Source organism: Sphaerodactylus townsendi, linkage group LG01, assembly GCF_021028975.2.
Source record: "Sphaerodactylus townsendi isolate TG3544 linkage group LG01, MPM_Stown_v2.3, whole genome shotgun sequence".
NCBI lineage: Eukaryota > Metazoa > Chordata > Lepidosauria > Squamata > Sphaerodactylidae > Sphaerodactylus > Sphaerodactylus townsendi.
In genome coordinates this window covers 1,121,091-1,142,420 of record NC_059425.1, presented here as the reverse complement: position 1 = coordinate 1,142,420, position 21,330 = coordinate 1,121,091, and the positions used below count along the sequence as shown (strand labels likewise).

Sequence of the window (21,330 nt, the reverse complement as noted above, 5' to 3'; positions counted from 1 at the left end):
CCTCCAGGGCTCTATTTCCTACAGTGCCTAGTCAAATGGCCCAAAAAGCATGAGCATTTGCCCACTGTTCTCAGAGCTGTGCTGACCAGAACATGCAGACTTTGTTTATTCACAAGAATGAAGAACTCGACTGAGATGTGTCTGCCTTTTGTTTTGAGCTACCTTTGGTCTCTCTAATGGAGAAAGGAGGGATGTGAATGTTGTAATTAATGAGAGGAGCTCCCTCCATGAATTCTCTAATCCACTTTTATGGGCATCCCAACTATTAAACACCATAATTTGGATGAGGAAGTGTTTCATTTTCTTCCTGACCGGAATTCTCTACCCATCATATTTACTGGGTGTCCAAATCCCATCGTGTTCGTATGAGCCCTTACCATGTGAGAGAGCATCTTGGGGACATTCCTGGGCCTGACCCAGCTGCTCTTCCTCCAACGGAGCTTTTTCCAACGTAGTTTCCATCTTCATGGAAAGACCCAACCTCTGAAACAGCAGCAACAGCAACAAGTAAGAGAAGGAGTAGAAGAAGCGTTTTGATTTATACCACGCTTTTCTTGACCTTAAAGAGTATCGAAGCGGCTTACAAACTCCTCCCTTTCTTCTCCCCATAACAGACACTTTGTGAGGTAGGTGGGGCTCAGAGAATTTGGACAGAACTGTGATTAACCAAAAGACACCAAGGAATGGATCCTGCCCCACTCCCAGATACCGCATCTTTCTTTAAGTAGACCTGGTAGGGCTTTCTTTCAACACGGGTGTACTATCTGGAGGAATAAGAAATTCCCCGGAAGAAGAGGCTGCTGAGGCCCCTTCTCTAATCTCCAGATGATTAAAACTTGGACAAATATCAGGCAGAGAAGCCTTAGGAGAAGGTTGCTTGAATTGGACACACCTGGAAAGACAAGCCCTCACCTGTTCTGCCTGCCTCCTCTCCTCTGCCTGACTCAGGAGGAAACCCTCGGCCAGGGCCACCGCTTGGGAACTGGTCTCCGGCCCACATCCTCTGACCCAGCACTGCATTTCGTGGGGCAGGACGGTCAGGAACTGCTCCAGGATCACCAGGTCCAGGATCTGCTTCTTGGAGTGCCTCTCTGGCTTCAGCCAGTGACTGCAAAGTCCATGGAGCTGGCTGCAAACCTCTCGGGGGGCCCCGGCATCACGGTAGTGGAACTGCCGGAAGCGTCGGCAAAATACTTCTGAGTTCAGGGTCTCTCGATCCCAGACCTCTGGCACAATTCTCTCCCAGAATGCAACAACACTCCCAGCTTGGATGGGATTGCGCTCTTTCCTTGCTCTCTTTCCAAGTCCAGGTCCTTCTGGGTCCTGTTCTTCCATCTTCTTCTTCTATTGGGTCACCTCTGACTGAGAAAAGATTCCTTTCCTTACGTGGGTATGAAGACAGGCTTCTTTCTGGGAGTGTGGGAGTGGGTGGGTAGGAAGCAGATATCAACGGGTCAGAAGAAAAACAAGAGAGAATGATGACACAGTTGATCAGAACAGAAGTGTGGATTGTAATATTTCACGGTACTACATACAAAGCGTTTTGAAATATGCCTGTTTGGTTCTTTGTGATATTTAACTGTCTTTGGCTCTGTAAAGATGTTACTTTGGGTCAGGCTGTTCCAGGGACTTCAAAGGGCTACCAAGTGGGTCAGGAGATATGTCCACCCACAGGCATAGGGGTCTCCTGTTAGTGTAGGTCAGAGTGGGATTGCATCAGGGGTGTGGTTTGTGGTTGGATCGAGGCACAAGGATTGCTGGGATGAATGGAAGTTGGGAAGGGGGCAACAAACCCAGGGGATTTCCAGGCCTTACCTGGATATTGGCAACCCTGCATCTGGGAGATGGTTGTAGTAATGCACTGCTGACCCAGCAGCACCGTGGTAGAACGTTGGAACGCCAACGGACCTACGGCCTTCTGGTCGCACCGCACCCCCACTCCTCATCCCCCTATGAGTCACGGGTCATGAACTGTCTGGCTCAGTCACCGGGCGCAGGGACAATGGTCCTGCCCCCAGGTGAGGATTAGGCTCAGACGCTTACGCTCCTCTCCGCACGTAGCCAGGTGAGATCATGCATCACATGATGATCTCCCGACCTCCCGCCTCCCGCTCTCCCGGAACTCCCCCCGGTCCTCCCTCCTACACGCCCCCGATAGAATAACAATAAAAGGTGCCAGGAACCAGCACGCGGGAGATTCGCTAGGAACACGGACCTCCGGGCTCCCGCTGCTGGCGATCTCCACCAGATGTTATCTCCGCGTCTCGTCTCGTTCTTACGCTGACCACGTGGCTCGACTACAAGCTGGTGCCGAAACCCGGGAATCCTCGAACCTCCACCCTGCTCACCGTCGCCTGGGAAAGGGCCGCGATACTGAAGTCCGCTGGATCGGCGCATCCGGGGACCACCGTTTCGGTATCGCCTGTCCTCTGGATCGGCGCATCCAGAGACACGCGTCCTAGGACACTCTCTCGTCCGACGGAACACCGGTGAGTATGGGAGCTTGCACGTTGACGAACTGAAAGCGTTAGCGAAATGCGGCAGGGTCCCCGTAAAGAGAAGGGAGCTGCGCAAATTGGTTGAGGAGATTGAAGCTCAGTGTCCATGGTACCCAGAGGGGGGGACATTGAATCTTAAGGACTGGGAAAACATCGGGCGCACTCTTCGCACAGAGCCTCGCACGCCGATGTCACTGCTACTGACGTGGAGACAATGTTATGTCGCCATCAGCCTGCAGACCTATGGCTCCCTTGCTGTAGGCCGCCCTCCTTTCGATCTTTCACCTTCAATTTCAACCCCGGAATTTTCTCTATCCGCTAAATTGGACGCCTGTCCTCCTTCTGCCCCCCTCGCTCCTTCGCCCATTTCAAACTCTCCCGCGGCTCAGCCGCCCCCTCCCCTTGCTCCGCCTTCATTTTCCGAAGCCACCGCACCTCCGTCAGCGCCACGTAATGGCGCGGGTTTCAAAACTCTCGCAGAGCGTATTAGCCATGATCTGCAAAGGAAAGAAACCCTGACGGAAGACGATGCCGATATCCTCGCATTGTGCCCCGTCCATTTCACGGATACCGAGGGGGAGGATGGCATAGTTCGGCGGGTTGTCGAGTACCGCCCCTTGAGCTATAATATCCTCACTGAGCTCCGCAAAGCCATGCGGGACGTAGGAATCACTAGCCCCTACGTGAGAGGCATGCTACAGGCAATCGCGAGGAATCACTTAATGGTTCCGGACGACTGGAAAACCACCTTCCGCATGCTCCTGAGCCCTGCACAATTTGTGATCTGGGAGAGCGAGTTCCGCCAGCAATGCTTTAGCAGGGCAGCCGCCTCCGGCGGCGCCTACACCGCCGCACAGCTTTACGGCTTCGATGCCTTCAGTAACCCCAACAATCAGATTGTCCTGCCGGTGGCCACCCTTACGGTCGCCTCTGAATGCGCCTACAAGGCGTTTTTGAAAGTCCCCAATACCGGACAGCCAACCCAAAGTTTTTTCTAGCACCCGGCAGAAGCCTCAAGAGCCCTATGCTGGAGTTTTGTGAACAGGCTCCAGGAGGCCCTCAAGAGGCAGGTTGACAGCGAGGGAGGCCCATTTGAACTCGCCAAAGCGCCTTACCAAGGAGCACGCCTCCCGCTGAGTGCCGCCAAAGCGATCACAGGCCTAGGAAGGAACCCGAGAGCTGGCCGACATGCTCAAAGCTTGCCGGGATATCGGGTCTTTAGCCCATCAAGCCAGCCTTCCCCAGCCACCGCCCTCTCCGCTGCCATGGAGACAGCCCCGAGGCGAGTGTCTCAATTGCGGCAAGCCAGGACATTTCCGGAGGAATTGTAGGCTGCCAGTGAGGAGCCTACAGCCCTAGCCCGGAGGAGGGTCTCTCCCCAGAAGCTGAAGACCCCCAGGAAAGTCTAAGACCCAGCGCTCCCAATGCCCGCTGGGGAGGCCAGCGCCCGGGCATCTCCCCAGCCCGGAACCAAGATCCAGCACCTCAAGCCCTTCCCCCAGAGCTCCCCCATGAGATCTTGGCTGCCCCAGGTCAGTATGGTGATCCCATCCCCACGGAGACCATTGGGCTTCAGGTCTTGCCAGCTTGCTCCCCCCCTACGTCTATACTTCCTGCTCTGCTAGCCCCTTCTACTTCAAAGTCACCATGCCTCCGCCAGTGCCCCAGAATGGCACGCGTTTCAAAATCTCTGCAGAGTCCACAGTCCACTGAATTGCAACAGAAAGAAATGCTTTGTGACGGAGAGAGGACTACCGTTTTGAACCCTCCTCAGAGATGCCCCATAGCCAATCTACAGGACAATGAGGCATGGAAAGGGGAAGATGCTCGCACAATGGCCTTAAGCCAAAGGTCCTTCGTGAAGAAGAAGCCCCCCTGGCCCTCTCCAGCTGTAAGGTTCAAACCAGATCTCATAGCCTCTGAGCTATTGCAAAGCCCTAAGCTCAAAGCTCCCAGCTGACAGCAAAATGCGTCAATTACCTCAGAGAGAGCAAGATCTCAAATCAGAGTTGCAATCCCCCTCGTTACTTTATATGTGCTCTGTATGCCTATGTATGTCCTGTATGTCTCGGCCCCTTTCAAAGAGACCCCTAAAGAAGTTCTCCCCTCATAAGAGGGATTTTTCCATTAGCTTCTAAGCTATGCTCTTGTGCTTCAATTAAAGTTTTCTCTCCTTCTGATTATGTGTTACCCAATGCCTTGAAAGGCAGCTAATTACAGCATCAACCTTGTAAACAGGGCCCTTGGCTAAATTGCATGCTCCCTAGGAGGCCCGATGGGACCTGCTTCGGGCCGCCCTCCATCTTAGTCTAAACCCTCGAAACTCTTTAACAAACCTTTCCTTGAGAACCTTTTCCTTCCGTCCATCTGAGCCTACCCCTTATACATTGGCGTGGCGATTGTTACATATGAAGCCAAAATCACTTTCGTATCCCACATTCTCTGCTTAGCGCTCCCTGGCTAGTCCCACAGTGCCAAGGGGGGTCTCTCAGCCACACCTATCTTACACAGCCTCCGCTGTGAAGGTAGGAAGCTTGAGCTCAAACAGGCCCAAAGTCTCCTTACAGGAGGGGAAGGTAGAGAGAGCTGACTTCAAATAACTTCCCCCCCCCCTTCTTCTTTTCTGCACACCCTCCTTCTCTCTCATGGGCTGGCGCACCTTACCTCTAGATCTCAGGATCTGACAAAAGGTTTTTCTTGCAAACCCCTCTCAATTTGCTCGTGTGATCAAACCTCAAGTTAGGAACTGTTCTCTTTGCATCTTTCTCTAAATCTTTCCCTATGAATGCTATATTGCGATGTGACTATAATTGTGAATTGTTGTTTAAGTTGCCGACCTGGTTGTGACCGTCTCCCTTCTCCTAAGCCTTCGAACCCAAATCCCTACCTTGTATCTCTTAGCGCCTTGAATGATACCAAAGAGTGATGCGTTATTCGAATGGGCCAACTAAGCCTAATGAAAGCTTGGCCAAAACAACCAGAAAGAAAGGGGAGTAGTCCCTGCTCCTATCGACCCAATCAAGGTCTCTCATCCAACCAGACCATATCCAAAGTATGGATTCTCTATCAGTCATTCCAAAAAATTGCTCGCCCCCCCCCCACTCAGGGCTCAGGTCCTCTATTGTCATCTATTAACCCAGCCAGCGCGCAAACCCCCTGGGGGAAAAGCGTTGCTTGTTTCTCTCTTCCATACAGGAGTCCAGCTCGCCATGCCAGGCCAGCCCCATCCCGGAAATGGGCCGGGCCTCCCTGGAGGATTGGCTTAGCCCTGTCGAGAGAGGCCGATTGCCCCCCAGCCTGGGCCGAGATGGGAGGGATCTCTCTGGAGCCAGCAGCACACCCATTCTTCCCACAAGGATCACAGCCCCCGCTGCGTGTTCACCCCTAAGTGGAACGGCAACCCTGGGCCAGCTGTGGCTCAGAGGTTGATGCAGCGTGTTGCTGCTCCTCATCTACAATGGCTATTCTCTCTCCCTCTCTGCACGCCCCCTGGCTGAAGCTTGGAGTTGCAGCCAGGGACATTCCTGATAGATTAACCCTTGGAACTCTCCAGCTGTTCTCAGCCCGGCTTTGAATGTGTTTAGACACGCCTTCTCTCACAGCCTTGCTCCGTGAGAATCACTGAACCTACAATGCTAAAGACTATCAGTAGCTCTCCCTACGGCTCTTGAGAAATCCATGGACTCTAGCATGTCCTTCGGCTCTGTAGCTTTGGTAGTCAAACAGCAAGAGCCAGCCATTGGACAATTATGCAACCACGGGTTGCCTTCCTTCCGCACATCATCCAGCCTATGTATCGTTTAGCCATGTTTTATTGCTTACTGTGAACCAACTGTGCTGAAGTTATTGCATGCCTTAATTTTAGAAGTTATGTTTATTTGTTGTTGCTGCATTTCCGCCGGTGTCTGCCGGAACTCTCTGCTACCGCCTCACCATCGTTCTGCCTCCCAGGCTTCACCCCGGAAGCCCAAGCACAGCCACCCGCTCCGCCCTTCCCCTCGACCCCCCTTGCCGGAGCGTAGCGGCGGCTCTAGCCAAGGCGGAGTGTGTTTCCCTCGCAGCTTCCCTTGTGGGAGTCCCCGGACTTGTTTCCTGTAACACACCAAGACTGTTGGCCGGCTGGCCTATTACCCTCATGAAGTCCATCAACTCTACCTCCATTGCTCTGGATGCTCTGGCCTCCGAGCAGCAGGAACAAGTCAAGCGACTTTAGATGTCGTGCCGCCATTGATTATTTGTTGTTATTGCATCACCAGGGTTGTGAGAATGTACATAATATGTGTTGCTTTAATCTCTCTGATAATTCCCAGTTGATTCATATGAAAGTGCATTGAGTTGCAAGAAGTTGTATCCAATCTGAAATACGATGTATTGCCCCATTGGTGGTCAGCCCTCTGGAGCTGGCTGCGGGGAAGGATGGTTGAGTGCTATCATTTAGCAGCTCTGCATTGGTTTGATTGTATGCCCCATCACGAAACCGGGTGCTTGTTTTTTGTTCAATGTGTATCTAATATGTGCCTGTAGCGATGTGTAAGAAGCCCCTCGACTTTCCCCTGCCCACGCAAACCAAAAGTTCTAGCGTTGCACAAGCAGCTCGGTCCAACTTCGACCAGGCGAGCGGAGGAGACAAGCGTCCCTTTAGAATCACCCTATAGCATTTTAGGTCCCCTTCTAAAATGCTAAAAAAAGGAGGGAGATGTAGTAATGCACTGCTGACCAACAGCAGCACCGTGGTAGAAAGCGTTAGGAATGCCAGCGGACCTCACGGTTAACTTCTGGTCGCACAGCACCCCCCTCCCCTCATCCCCTATGAGTCACGGGTCATGAACTGTCTGGCTCAGTCACGGTACAGGGACAATGGTCCTGCCCCCAGGTGAGGATTAGGCTCAGACGCTTACGCTCCTCTCCGCACGTAGCCAGGTGAGATCATGCATCACATGATGATCTCCCGACCTCCCGCCTCCCGCTCTCCCGGAACTCCCCCCGGTCCTCCCTCCTACACGCCCCCGATAGAATAACAATAAAAGGTGCCAGGAACCAGCACGCGGGAGATTCGCTAGGAACACGGACCTCCGGGCTCCCGCTGCTGGCGATCTCCACCAGATGTTATCTCCGCGTCTCGTCTCGTTCTTACGCTGACCACGTGGCTCGACTACAATGGTAGCTGATGGGGAGTATCAGACAAAATCATTAGTGGGACCTGAACACAGGCCTCCTGTAACTGAGCGCTTGCATTTCTCCTGTTGTGTGGCCTGGGAGGTCTGTAACTCTCTTGCCTATCAAAAACAACTGCTCCTCCCACTCAGACTCAGTGCAGGAAGGACAATCTGACCTTCTGCCATGTCTGCCTCCGCCAACTGAGATGGGGAGGGATAGACACGGGTGGTATGACCCACACATTAATGCATGCCCATGTGCCATTTATCCCTGAACACAGGGGGCGTGGGTTCACCAGCATGCTCTGCTCCTCTCTGCCTGTCACAGGACAGTCACCCTGTGTGATGAATGGTGGGTGTTGCTGGTATTTCCATGGCTACTGGTCGCAGGGCTAGACTGACTGGACCTTGGCAATCAATGGAGGAAAGGGATTTGGGGTGTAAAGCCACGTGTAAAGCATAATTACTGTGTCTTGCTCAAAAGAACACCAAGAAAACCATAAAATGTAATAGAACTGATGGAAAACCACTATATCAAATGACTCAAATATCAACGATGAAAACAATGCAATTCATGAACAGCATTAAAAATATTTTCGCCTAAGGAAAGAACTGTGTGATTGCACCTTTTGACACTCACATTGATTGAAACAAAAATAAACAAATTTCAAATGTATTTGTTCTTTTTCATAAGACACAGTATATAGCAAAGCAAAAAAGTATGTGAAACAATGATGAATATCTACCAGTTCTGGCCTGCTCTCTGAATTCTGCCCATCCAGTTTTATGAAGACAAATGGACTTGCAGCTCTTCTTTGCCTTGTTGTGTTGTCTGTTTTGTAAACAAAGTTCAAATTTATTCTTTTTTAAAAAAATACACAGGATATATATTTTAGTGCCGTTCTTCCCCATCCCAATAGTTAATTATTAAGAGTTTGATGTAACACTGGCATGAGGGATCTCAGGCTATGATATTTGACAAGTCACCATCTTAATTTCTTGTGTTTTATTATAATTAATAGCTAATTAATGTTTGAAGCTAAATTATTCTCACTGTATATGTGATGTTTACTTTTAATGTGTGTGAGCGGCCCTGAGACTGGCATTATTCAGCAAAGGGCATTACTCAAATAGAGTAAAATAAAATCAAACAAATAGAACAGCAATGAAGCGTGTGAGACAATTATCGTGCCAGTACACATGACAGTTTCGGACAGCCTTCTGACTTCTGTCAAGCCAGTTCTTTTAAGATGAACAGACTTGCAGCTCTGCCCTGCCTTGGTGTGTGGTCTGTTCTATCTTTCCAGGAGTTTCCTTGAATGCTCAACTTTATAAAAAGGCCAGAGATCTGCTGAGGGGAAGGAACCAGCAGTTCAGGTGCTCCAACTTTTTCCTTCTGGGGAGAACCCCAACATTTTAAGCCCACCCCCACTGGACTCAGGGTGACACAAGGGCAGCAAGGGTCTCTGCTGCCAAGCACACTTGTTGCGTGTTGGGGGGTGGGGTGCAGAGTCTTTAGAAAAAGATCCTTGCAGACCAAGCTTGCTCAGGCCCCACCACTGGGATGGTTTGGGGAGGGTGGGGGAAATCCTTTCCTTTCAATTCCTAAACTCTTTTGTATACCTAGGAAGCCCCTCTCCAACCCACACCCTGTTTGGGAGTCCCATAGAGAGGAATTAGACCAGCCATTCTCAACCAGGGTTCCGTGGTACCCTGGGGTGCCATGAGCATGTCCCAGGGGTACCGAGGCAACACTACCGCCCCGCCCCCCCATTTTTGTGGTGTCTCCCACCGGCGCCGGCAAGGACATGGAGCTGGCCCATGGGGCAGGGCCTGCCACAAGTTCAGCAGCTGCCACCACCCCCAGTGCTTCCCTCCACCCTGGGAGGGGAAGGTGCAGAGTGTGTGCTGAGCAGGCTGTCTGGGAGGGGAAGGTGGAGAATTGGCAGCAGGGGTACCAAATGAAGAGATATGAAGAGTGAACTCAAGGGTACCCTGACCTCGGAATGGTTGGGAAACACTGAATTAGACCAAAAGTTGGGTGCAAAAGAGTTGGGTGCAAAAAGGGACTGGGTAAAAGTGAGATCTAGATGAATTTAGATGAATCCTCCTGAAATCATAGGATTTTTAGAATAGAAAACTACACGCAAAAAAGCCTACAATTTTATAGTGCTCCCGTCTTTGCTTGTATAAATCCATTTTCCCTCATCCATTTCTCCAAAAGCGGAAGAGACAGCTGCGTTTTTGTGTTCTGATGTGGATGCAAGCAGGAGTCAGGTGCGACTAGGCTGTTAAGAAGCAGTGGCTTCCTCTGCAGCCAGCCGCTCGCTCCTGAGAGCAGCCATTGGGGTGTGTGTGTGTGTCCGTAAGCAGCCGCCTTCCCAATCCAGACCCCTCTTCCCCCACCCCCTCCCCGACAAGGGGACTCGTCCAGACCCTCCGCTGCTTTCTCCGCCCCCCCCCCTCAAATCTCAATCACTCGCCAGGCCTCCGCAATGCAAGGAGGGGGCTGCATCTCCCCCCCCCCCCGCCTTGTGCAGAGAGGAGGGGGGAAAGAGGGGCGCCAGAGGGAGCAGCTCCCTCCCCAGGCTATGCAGTGGAGCAGGCCTCTGACTCCCCCTTCCCCCCACCCCCATTTCCCAGCCCTGAACCCTCACCCCCAACCACCCTCACCCCCCACTCACTGGGGAAGAAGGCTGCTGATGAAGCTACAAAGGCGGAAGAGGAAGGAAATGGCTTCCCCGCTCCCTCCCCTGGCGGCCTCTCTGGGTTTTCAGACTCTATGGCTTCCCTGCCTGTGGTGTGGGGGGCTGCTGGTGGGGGTCCCCCAAAGCATCGTGGGTGTAAAGCGGCCCTCACCCCCTCCCCTCCCTTTGCAAAAGGGGCCTTGGGGGAGGGGGAGGAGCAGCTGAGGGGAAGGGAAGATAGGGCTGGAGGACGACACGTGCATCTGGGGAGGGGGAAGATCAGCTCCAGCCCCAGCCTTGGAGAACAGACTCCCCATGGGCAGAAAGGGGGTCTCCATTGCCAGTCCCTCGTCCCTGGGGGGGGTGGGGTTTTCTCCAGGACCAGAGATCAATGGAGCTGCATCCTGGTAGGGGGGGAGGCTGGGCTATGATAATGGGGGCATCTCCCCCCTCCCCAAAAGCTGACTGGCCCCCTACCTCTTGTCGCCTGCTACCCCTATTTATTTTTTTTAATGGGGGGGGGGCTGTTTTAGTGCTGTCTCATATGAGGATTGGATTTTACATAAATTGTATTTTATCTGTTTTGTCATCTGCTCTGATCCTTCTAATTCTAATACTAAGAATAACGATGTTGATCTCCACCAGCCATTCCTCCCCACTCTTCCCAGCGGGGGGTGGGGGGTGGGGGCTGCCTTTTTCCCTCCCCAAAGGAATGAAAGGGTGGGATCAAAGTGTGGGGGTGGTCCCCCCCCTGTCTCTGCCCCATTGAAAGTGATGATGAAGAAGAAGAGTTTGGATTTATATCCCCCCTTTATCTCCTGCGGGAGACTCAAAGGGGCTTACAATCTCCTTGCCCTTCCCCCCTCACAACAAACACCCTGTGAGGTGGGTGGGGCTGAGAGAGCTCCGAGGAAGCTGTGTGTAGCCCAAGGTCACTTGGCTAGTGTGTGTGGGAGTGTACAGGCTAATCTGAATTCCCCAGATAAGCCTCCACAGCTCAGGCGGCAGAGCTGGGAATCAAACCCGGTTCCTCCAGATTAGATACATGAGCTCTTAACCTCCTACGCCACTGATGCCAGCTATTTGTGCACCTGCCCCCACTCCATCTAAAGCAGGCCTGCAAAGAACAACAGCCCGAAAGCAGAAAGCAAAAGGACAAGTGAGGTGGGGATGGATGCCATCTCCAGTCCTGGTGATGTGTCAAGAATTGGCGCACAGAGGCCAGACTGTGACAGGGAGCAACAGCCGTCCCACAGAAAATGTTGGTGCGGGATGGGGGGGGGGGGGCAAGGATCCAGGCCCTTCCCTGAATTTCTCAGAGTTTCTCAGGGGGGGGGGGGTTGAAGGAAAGTCTGGATGCGCCCTAGGGGGAAGGGGACTTGTGGGTCAAGGAGAGGGAAAGAGGAAGGTGGCTGGAGGACTGGGAATTTTTAGAGAAAGATCCACGCCCTCCCGCCCACACACACACACACAGCAGGGTCTCTCAGGGGCCAGTGGCTGGCAAAAGAGCCAACATGGGGAGCAGATATAATACCGCAATACCTGGGGGCTAAGCCAGTTGGGGGACCCCCCCCCCCCCATTCCTGCGATCTGAACTGGGCCATCTGGAATTCTATGCCTTTGGAAACGATGTGGTGAGTCTGCAGAAATCATCAATGTATTCAGTTCTGAGGGGTTTCTGTGAGAGAGACATTGGAGTGCAGGCGGGGTTGCAGTGCAGACCCAAAAATGGGGGAAATCCACCCTCCCCTAATTCACTGCCCCCTCCCACAACCCACAGAAGGCACTGCTAGGAATGGGCTTTCCTTTGGGGAAGGTGGTTCATTGGTCAGGATTGGGGAGTGGTCAGGATTGGGGAGGTGGTTCATTGGTCAGGATTGGGGAGCAAATTTGGGGGCAGGGAGAGCCCCCCCCCACTCCTTCTCTTTATTTATTCCTTTCTCTCTCTATGTATATTTTGCAGCTGTGGCAAAACAGGCTTGCTTTTGGCTGGCAGGCCCTATTTTGCACTCTGCACACCCCCAGGAGTTACTTTCTTTTTATTTATTTATTTATTTTTGAGGCTTTTAGACCGCCCCATCCCCGGAGGGCTCTGGGCGGTGTACAACAGATAAAAACAACAATACAGAGTTATTAAAACATTAAAAGCAGCAACAGTTAAATAATAATTATCAAAAAAATAAGGATATGAGTGGGTCCAGCATCCTAATTTTAAAATTCCCTCCCCTCCCCCCCCCCAGAGGGAGGCATGGTGGCCTCGTTAGCTGACAGATGCCCCAGATGTCGGGGTCAGACAAGGACCAAACCAGGGGTCAGACAAGGACCAAACCACATCAGCGGCCGGTACCTCCAAAGGCCCGGTGGAACAGCTCCGTCTTACAGGCCCTGCGGAACTCACCAAGGTCCCGCAGGGCCCGGATAGCTGGAGGAAGAGCGTTCCACCAGGCCGGAGTCAGAGCCGTAAAGGCCCTGGCCCGCGTGGAGGCCAGCCGCATCATTGAGGGGCTAGGGACCACCAGTAAATTGGCCTCAACCGAGCGAAGAGGCCGTGTAGGGACATATGGGGTGATGCGGTCTTGAAGATACGATGGTCCCAGGCCGCGTAAGGCCCTAAAGGTCAACACCAACACCTTGAAAATGATCCGGAACTTTTTGGGTATGCTGCCACCACCTGATCATTTGAGGACTGCCCGCTGGGGAAGATCAGGATTTCCCAGCTTCCTTTCCAACTGCATGAGGCCCCTGCCTCAGGTTCCCCTTGGTTCCCCTCTCCTGGGTTCCACGGGGTAGACTGGAGATCCTGGAAGAAAAGCTGCTCAGCCTTCCTCTACCTCTGGTTTAAATAGCGTGTCCAAGACAGTGGGGCAAACGTGGTACAGAGAACTTTCCTCCACAGCTAAGGTTTTAAAAAGTATTTATTAAAAATAAAATGATTACCATATGTTTTAGCACACACCAGATTTAGCAAGGGTTTACAAAATAAAAGGATTTAAAAGGAGATAAAACGCAAATCCTCTTCCCCTGTCACTAATACATACCCTGGCTAAAAGATGGTAGAAAGCCGGGTAGGTCCTTAAAGCTTAAAAAGTTGCAATTTGCAAGGATCTCACATTACCTGGCTGAACACATGGCCCAGAAAATGGCTGCCGCTTCCCAGTTCAGGCAAGAGCTCTGCTCTCCTCCAGAGAGACTGAGCAAAAGGGGCCTCACCACTCTCTTCCCCTCAATTTATCAGATTCCAGACCCCACCCTCTGTTGACCAGGTCAGGCTGGGTCAAGATATCATTTGCCCCTAGGTCAGGTAGCATTTCCTGATGTTTCTCTGGGATTTCTAAGTCCTCCAAACAGTGGTGGGATCCAAAAATTTTAGTAACAGGTTCTCATGGTGGTGGGATTCAAACTGTGGCGTAGCGCCAATGGGGCGTGGCCAGGCATTCCTGGGGCGGGGCATTCCTGGGTGGGGCTGTGGCCAGTGCACCTCCTGCTAGACTGCTTCAAGTTCTGCGTGCTACTGCTGAGAGGAGGGGTGTAACTAAGGCAACAATCACGTGGCAAAATCACAAATTAGTAACCCCCTCTCGGCACACACAAATAATAAGTAACCTACTCTCGGGAACCTGTGAGAACCTGCTGGATCCCACCTCTGCCTCCAAATCTCTGGTACCTGGTTGGAGAAGGGGGGGATGAAAGAAAAACGAAAGGGAGGGGGGGTGAAGGAGCCATTTCTCCACAGCAGCCATCAAAATTTAATTTCAAACCTTGATATTTTCCACCGAAATAATGTGTCCAAGCTTTAAAGCATTCGGAAGGCTACGTGGTCCTGAAAAAATTACTAGTGTGGTATTCTGGGTCACATTTAAGAAAATAAAATGTTATTTGTGCATGCCCCTTAGCTTCAATGTTTCCATAAATAATTTACACGAAGTGAAACAAACTGAGGCAGCAACCTTTGCTGACCTGACATTCATTTTACATCAGTTCCCTTTCTCATCCTTTACATATATGAGATCATATTAGGATTTGACTACTTTTCCAGTCTATCTCAGCATAGCTGTCTGACTCTGTCTCCCTCTCAGTCTTCAGTACACAATACTGTCTCTCAGTTCAGTGCATAATATTTTATCTCACTCAAGTTTTGTACACTCTGACTCAGTTTAGCTGACTGACTGTCTCTCCCCCCAGCAATTCAAACATGCCCTAGCCGAGGGGTCGGGAACCCGCGGCTCGCGAGCCGCATGCGGCTCTTCGGCCGCTGTTCTGTGGCTCCATGAGCCGAGCCACCGGGCCCATCTTCACCCGCCCTGCAAGCAGCAGGGCTGCCGCATCCCTCGCCCGCGGCCGGTTAGGTTGCGCTGCGGGCTTTGCCTGCTGCCCGCCTCGCTCATTGCGAGGCGGGCGCTTTCCCGCCGGCGGGCCAGGCCGAGCCGCTGTATCCATCTTTACCCGCTCTGCAAGCAGCAGGGCGGGCGCATACCTCGCCCATGGCCGGCCAGGCCGCGGGCTTTGCCTCCTGCCTGCCCCGCTGATTGCGAGGCGGGCGCTCTTCTGGCGGCCGGCCAGGCAGAGCTGCCGGACCCATCTTCGCCTGCCCTGCAGGCGCGGGCGGTGGTGGTGGTGGTGAGCGGGCGGGGGGCGCGAGCGAGCAAGTGAGCGGGGGGGGGCATACGAACGAGTGGGGGGTGAGCGGGGGAGGGTGAGCCAAATGGCTCTTTGAGGGGAAAAGGTTCCCGACCCCTGCCCTAGCCAGTGGCATAGCGACAACGGGACTGAGGGGGACATGACGCCTGGGCGAAGCAGCAGCAGAGGCGTGGCCTGGTCATGGAGGAGGTGGGGCATGGCTGTTCCAGTGCGTGGGGAACTGCAGCAGGGGCATACAGTGTGTGCGCCCCCCGGGCAGGTTCCCCTAGGTCCGCTCCTGGCCCTGCCTTTCCCTCATCACAGACTCCACAGTTACTCTCCAGTGTCAACTATCATCTTTCTCTATCACCCCCAGTCCTTCTACCACTTACCTCTCCTTTTAATGATTGAATTTTTACTGCAGCCAAGATAGATTTTGCACAGCCTCAGAGATATAACTTGCATTTTATCATAGCTCTTGCTAGTTTAGCTCAGATCCAGCCATATTGTTTTTTATGGCACCCTTCTAAAGCTTTCGGGCTTAGAAAGAGAGCTATCAAGTCGAGAATGTTATCTCCCTTTCCAAATGTGTATGTCTGGGTAAAACAGCGTTTGTTTTCCTCCTGCTTCTCTCCCCTCTCCTTCCTGCTGCTTCTCTGAGAATTCTACGTCTTGCCTGAGTAGGAGGGTAGAGGGGCCTTGCATATTTCTGCTGGGAACGTATAATCTGTTGCTCATAACAATCCGACCATTCAGACAAAAAATGTACTAGCTTTCCTATGCTGGCCATTCATAAAACTAGAATTCTACTCTTAAAGTACTCATTCCTGTCTTTGAGCAAGGTTGGGGCTGTGACACAATTCTTGAAAGAAGATTAAATAACTGATAATCCCCAGAATGGCTGGGAAAAGGTAGAAAGAAGAAAAGAAGCAGGTGGTTACCAACTAAGCTCTTGAACTGCAAAAAGGCTATTTTTGTAGCCAAATGAAATTAAAAACCAAGATGAATGAGTGAGAAAACTAATTGCTACAGATAAAAAATGAAGCAAAACTTTACAGAAAAAGAACAAACAGCTCCAATGCAATAATCCAACGATGTGATCATAGGAATAAGAAGAACCCATTTAAGAATCAAGAATCTTGAAGAAGAAAAGAACACAAAAAGAACAAGACAACTAGCCAAGCAGAGTGAATTTCTTTCCACAAACAGAGCATGAAAAATCACATTCTGCTATCCAGGGGTGCTCTCCAAAATATTACGAGAAGAAAGGGATCAAACTGGGATGCCTTATGTGAGAGAGGACAGTGGCCTTACAATCAGCTTTTAAAAAATCTCTCCCCATTGTGAGTTCTTTGATGCTCTTGAAGATGGCCACACTGACTGAATCTCTTTTCACACTCTGAGCATTCAAAAAGTGTCTCCTTTGTGTGAGTTCTCTGATGTTCTTGAAGATGGCCTCGCCTGATGAATCTCTTTCCACTCTGAGCTTTCAAAAAGTCTCTCCCCTGTGTGAGTTCTTCGATGCCTTTTAAGATGGCTACTGTGAGCCCCCAGGGGATGGGGCGGTTTATAAATCGAAACAATAAATAAATAAATAAATAAATCTCTTACTACACACTGAGCATTCAAAAGGTCTCCTTTGTATGAGTTCTTTGATGGAGTTGAGGACTGTTATTCTGACTGAATCTTTCCCCACACTCTGAGCATTCAAAGGGTCTCTCTTTTGTGTGTGTTCTTTGATGATTCTGAAGAGTGTCACTCCGACTAAATCTCTTTCCACACTCTAAGCATTCAAAAGGTTTCTCCTTTGTGTGCGTTCTTTGATGCTTCTGAAGAGTGTCACTCCGACTAAATCTCTTTCCACACTCTGAGCATTCAAAAGGTCTTTCCTTCGTGTGAGTTCTTTGATGCTCTTGAAGATGGCCATGCTGACTGAATCTCTTTCCACACTCGGAGCATTCAAAAGGTCTCTCCTTTGTGTGAGTTTTTTGATGCTCTTGAAGAGCGTTACTATGACTTAATCTCTTTCCACAATCTGAACATTCAAAAGGTCTCTTCTTTCTGTGAGTTCTCTGATGCTGTTGAAGATTGCTACTCTGACTGAATCTCTTTCCACACTCTGAGCATTCAAAAGGTCTCTCCCCTGTGTGAGTTTTTTGATGCTGTTGAAGACTGCCACTCTGACTGAATCTCTTTCCACACTCGGAGCATTCAAAAGGTCTCTCCTGGGTGTGAGTTTTTTGATGCTGTTGAAGACTGCCACTCCAACTGAATCTCTTTCCACACTCTGAGCATGCAAAAGGTCTCTCTCCTGTGTGAGTTCTCTGATGCTGCTGAAGATTGCTACTCTGACTGAATCTCTTCCCACACTTGGAGCATTCAAAAGGTCTCTCCCCTGTGTGAGTTTTTTGATGCTGTTGAAGATTGCCACTCTGACTGAATCTCTTTCCACACTCTGAGCATTCAAAAGGTCTCTCCCCTGTGTGAGTTTTGTGATGCTGTTGAAGACTGCCACTCCAACTGAATCTCTTTCCACACTCTGAGCATTCAAAAGGTCTCTCTCCTGTGTGAGTTCTCTGATGCTCTTGAAGATTGCAACTGTGACTGAATCTCTTTCCACACTCTGAGCATTCAAAAGGCCTCTCCTTTGTGTGACTTCTTTGGTGCCTCAGGAGCTTTGATCTGCAGCTGAAGATTTTTACACACCAAAAACATTTATGTGCCCTTATTATACTATGCTTTGCAAGATGTACATTACCCTTTCTTATACTATAGGCCTTTAACGTCTCTATGTGGACTAATGTATTGTCTCCTTTATGAGTCCCACAGTGGTTTTGAGAAAGATCTGATTTTCGTGAGAAGCTGTGGCCACAGTCTGTGGAGCTATAAGGCTTCTCTCCTTCATCTGTTCTTTGATAGCTTAGTAGCTCTGCTCTACGAACACAATTCTTTCCAAACTCCAAGCTTTGCTTGGTCTTCTTTCCACTGTGCATTTGCAGATGGATTTCATATTGGCTTTGATTTCCAAAGGCCAGATTTTCATTCGTGTTTTCCCTGGAGAAGATTCTTTGTTTAGCACAACGACATACGTTCCTTCTTGTTTTGGGCGCCCTTACTTCATGGACTGGACTTTCACAGAAGCATCCTCCTTGGGACTGAACGGGCTTATCTGCTGTCTTGTCTGCATGGCTTCCCTCCTGTATCGGTAACTGGTCTCTGTCCTCAACTTTCCCTTCATAAACATCATCCTTGTCTTTTTCCACAGAGAACGCCTGGTTTCCCCCAACTATCTTCTCTATATGTGCTGCTGGAAGAAAGAAAGAGGTCCAGTTAGCACATGAGCAAGGAGCCAAGTTACCCATCAGGCACTGCTCATTCATGAGCTCCTGTCCCACCTTATCCCCAGTCAGGCCCTGCTGGTCAGTAGGTTTTATATTCGGTCTATGCCTTTTACTTTAAGAGGAAATGGCAAACCATCATTTGACTTGTAATGCAGCTCTTTTGAGTCTCCGCTATTTATGATTAAAGAGAAGAAGAGAAAGCTTTTATATTCCACTTTTCTCTACCCTAAAGAGCCCGAAAGTGGATTATAAATCACATTTCTTTCCTTCCCCACAATAGGAACATAGTGAGGGAGGTGGAACTGAGAGAGTTCTGAGACAACTGTGACTAGTCCAAGGTCACCCAGCAGGCTTCATGTGGAGGAGCAGGTACTTGTACCGTGCTCTACAGATTAGACTCCACTGCTCTTAACCACTATACCACACTGGCTCGCCATAAGAAGTTACCATGATCTCCAATCCTGCAACTATACAGGGAGGTTCATTACAGTTGTGAAGATAACCATGAAGAGCTGGTTTCTAGCATTTGCTCGTGGGATGGAGGAGCCAGTATTTCACTGAGGCCCCCTCTGCACGGAGGCGGAAGGGGTTGGGTCGTAAACCACGCTGACCCCACAACGCTGGGACCGACCGCATGGACGGTCCCAGAACCGGCTGGGACGACGGCACCGCGGAGCACTGTCGCCCGGCCAACCCGGCTTGTCCCTGGCCCTCCGGCACGTCGCCGAGGCCTGGAGACATGTCCCCCCGGCCCTGCGCGCCTGCTTGAGCGTCGCAGGGCAGGGGTGTGTGTCCCCAGGCCTTGGCGACGCGCCGGAGGGCCGGGGACCAGGTAAGAGAGGGTTGGGAGTGGGAGGGGGAGGGCACCTTGGAGCTGCTGCCATTCGCACGGCAGCGGCTCCAAGGAGGCATTTCCCAACAACCTCGCTCCCCGAGCGAGGTTGGGAAATGCCGGATTCGCGCCAGGCGGGCAACGCGAGGGCGGCGCGGCTGCGCGGCAGCTGCGCCCCCTGTGCGAATGGCTCCCTGGGGACGGCGTTTTTGCCGTCCCCAGGGCGCTATAAAACGCCCGTGCGGAAAGGGCCTGAGTAAACCCAACAGCTTGGCTTTTGTTAAGAAAGCTCCCACCTTTCCTGGAGTATCCCATATTGAAGGATACAGCAGCCCCTGCAGAGCCAAAGCTAAGCTCAGAGCCAGAAGGAGCTTCAGATCATCCCAGATTTCAGGCCATGGAAGGACATCCTCCCTCCTTTTCCAGACGGCTTCCTGATTCCGCCAAATAAAGACTTGTGAAAAAGTGAAGCAGAAATCCTCCAGGGCTATTCCGAGATCATTTTCTTTACAGAACCATGAAGGATCCTCACTCATATGGGAAGGAAACACTTTCTTGGAAGGCTCTTGAGAAACTGGTCAGAATCCTAACCAGTGTAAGAAGAGTTGGTTTGTATATCCCCCTTTTTCTCTACCGTTGAGGAGTATCAAAACAGGTTGCGGTCACTTTCCCTTCTCCACAGCAGATATTTTCTGAGGAAAGTGTGGCTGAGCAAGTTCTGACCCAATTGTGACTGGTTCAAGGTCCCCCAGCAAACGCCATGTGTAGGAGGGGGAAACAAATCCAGTTCACCTGATAAGAGTCCATTGCTCATGAGGTAGACGGGGAAATCAAACCCTTTCCTCCAGATCAGTGTCCATCGCTCTCACATATCACATCATGGTGGCTCTTCAGATCACATTCAGAGGGGATCACTGTAATCCCATCTGGAGGGCAAGTGTGTTCTGTGGCAACTGAGAAATTAGGATTTGGCCCCTTCCAGAGCTTTCCTGAGGCCTGTCAGTTCTGCATTGACCTCAGCCCAGAACACCCACCTATGGTTTGGGTGATGGCCATAACACTGGACTAAGCTGACATGGACAAACAAGATAGCTTGAGTTGCTCTACCTACACATGTGGCATCTCGTTTATGCTGCCATCCTGCCAAGTTGAGATTTCCACAAGGAAGCAAATACTGCAACGGAGCTCAGTATTACTGTTCAAGATTCCAATTCATGCATAATCCCAAAGGCAGAAATGTGTGATTCTGGCATCTGTGAAAGTTCCTTACCCAGAGAAGCCACGCTCCCATAATTCTCCAGCATGACATCTTCATAAAGAGCTCTTTGGTCTGGATCTAGCAGTGCCCACTCTACCTCTGTGAAACACATGGCCACCTCCTCAAAAGAAACCGGAGACTGAAAGAAAAGGCAGATACATTCAGAGGTCATGCCAGGCAGAGAGGGTGTGTTGGAAGGGGACATTTTGGGAGGGTTAAGGATGTAAAAGGAGTGGCATTCAGAGTCTCTCGCCTGGCCCCCTCAGCACCAACTGCAGGAGATAGTCCCCTTGAGGAAGGAGCTGGGACCCCGGCTGTCCTTTGCTCATCTCCCATACCTGGCCTGGAGGTGCAGCAGCTGTTTTCACACCTGTACGAACAGAACAGATCAACACTGCTTCTTCACTGCCTGAGAGGGAAAAGAGAAGAATGTCAGCCTGTACTTCCTATTGTATTTTCTTGTATGAATCATGCTTCCTGCTCATTGGTTCCCAGGGCTGTGAAAACCAGCCCCATATACACTCAGCAAGGAGACTCAGCCTTTCTAGTGAGTGGTGGGAGAGGCGGAAGAGAAACACAAGGTACCCATGAGCCTTCAGGGACTATAGATGCCACTGACACGGGCTGGGCCCTTGAATCCAGGCTGGTGGAAGAAAAACAGGGAGGCAGAAACGAAATAATCTGGCACGTCACTATCACACCAGGTAAAAAAACCCAGAGTTCAATTAAGTACATGCAGAAATGGAGGGAAATCTCAATTGAGTGCCCATAGCATCTGCTGATCCACTGATGTCATATCTGGGGTTCTGCTACAGGCAACATCAACATGACATCACACCCACCTTAAGTCCTGCTCGCCCCCAGTCTAGCCTCCATCCTCCAGGGCTCTATTTCCTACAGTGCCTAGTCAAATGGCCCAAAAAGCATGAGCATTTGCCCAC

General features: G+C 51.1%; 3 protein-coding genes across 3 annotated transcripts in view; all 3 read right to left on the bottom strand.

The window, feature by feature from the left end:
* The window catches only part of LOC125439661 (keratin-associated protein 5-5-like), a 266,942-nt gene that overhangs the window by 70,703 nt on the left and 174,909 nt on the right, over positions 1–21,330 (bottom strand). The gene's annotated exons all lie outside the window — the stretch shown is intronic.
* The window catches only part of LOC125445120 (zinc finger and SCAN domain-containing protein 23-like), a 24,233-nt gene continuing 3,224 nt past the window's right edge, over positions 322–21,330 (bottom strand). The window contains exons 3-4 of the mRNA XM_048517983.1: positions 913–1,358; positions 322–483 (exon numbers count right to left, since the gene is read on the bottom strand). Of these exons, the coding sequence (XP_048373940.1) occupies positions 322–483; positions 913–1,335 (585 nt within the window). The 5' untranslated portion in view covers positions 1,336–1,358. The remainder of the gene's footprint in view (positions 484–912; positions 1,359–21,330) is intronic.
* LOC125439651 (zinc finger protein 883-like) overlaps positions 16,305–21,330 on the bottom strand; it is a 5,615-nt gene continuing 589 nt past the window's right edge. The window contains exons 2-4 of the mRNA XM_048508770.1: positions 20,728–20,798; positions 20,402–20,528; positions 16,305–18,265 (exon numbers count right to left, since the gene is read on the bottom strand). Of these exons, the coding sequence (XP_048364727.1) occupies positions 16,584–18,265; positions 20,402–20,528; positions 20,728–20,798 (1,880 nt within the window). The 3' untranslated portion in view covers positions 16,305–16,583. The remainder of the gene's footprint in view (positions 18,266–20,401; positions 20,529–20,727; positions 20,799–21,330) is intronic.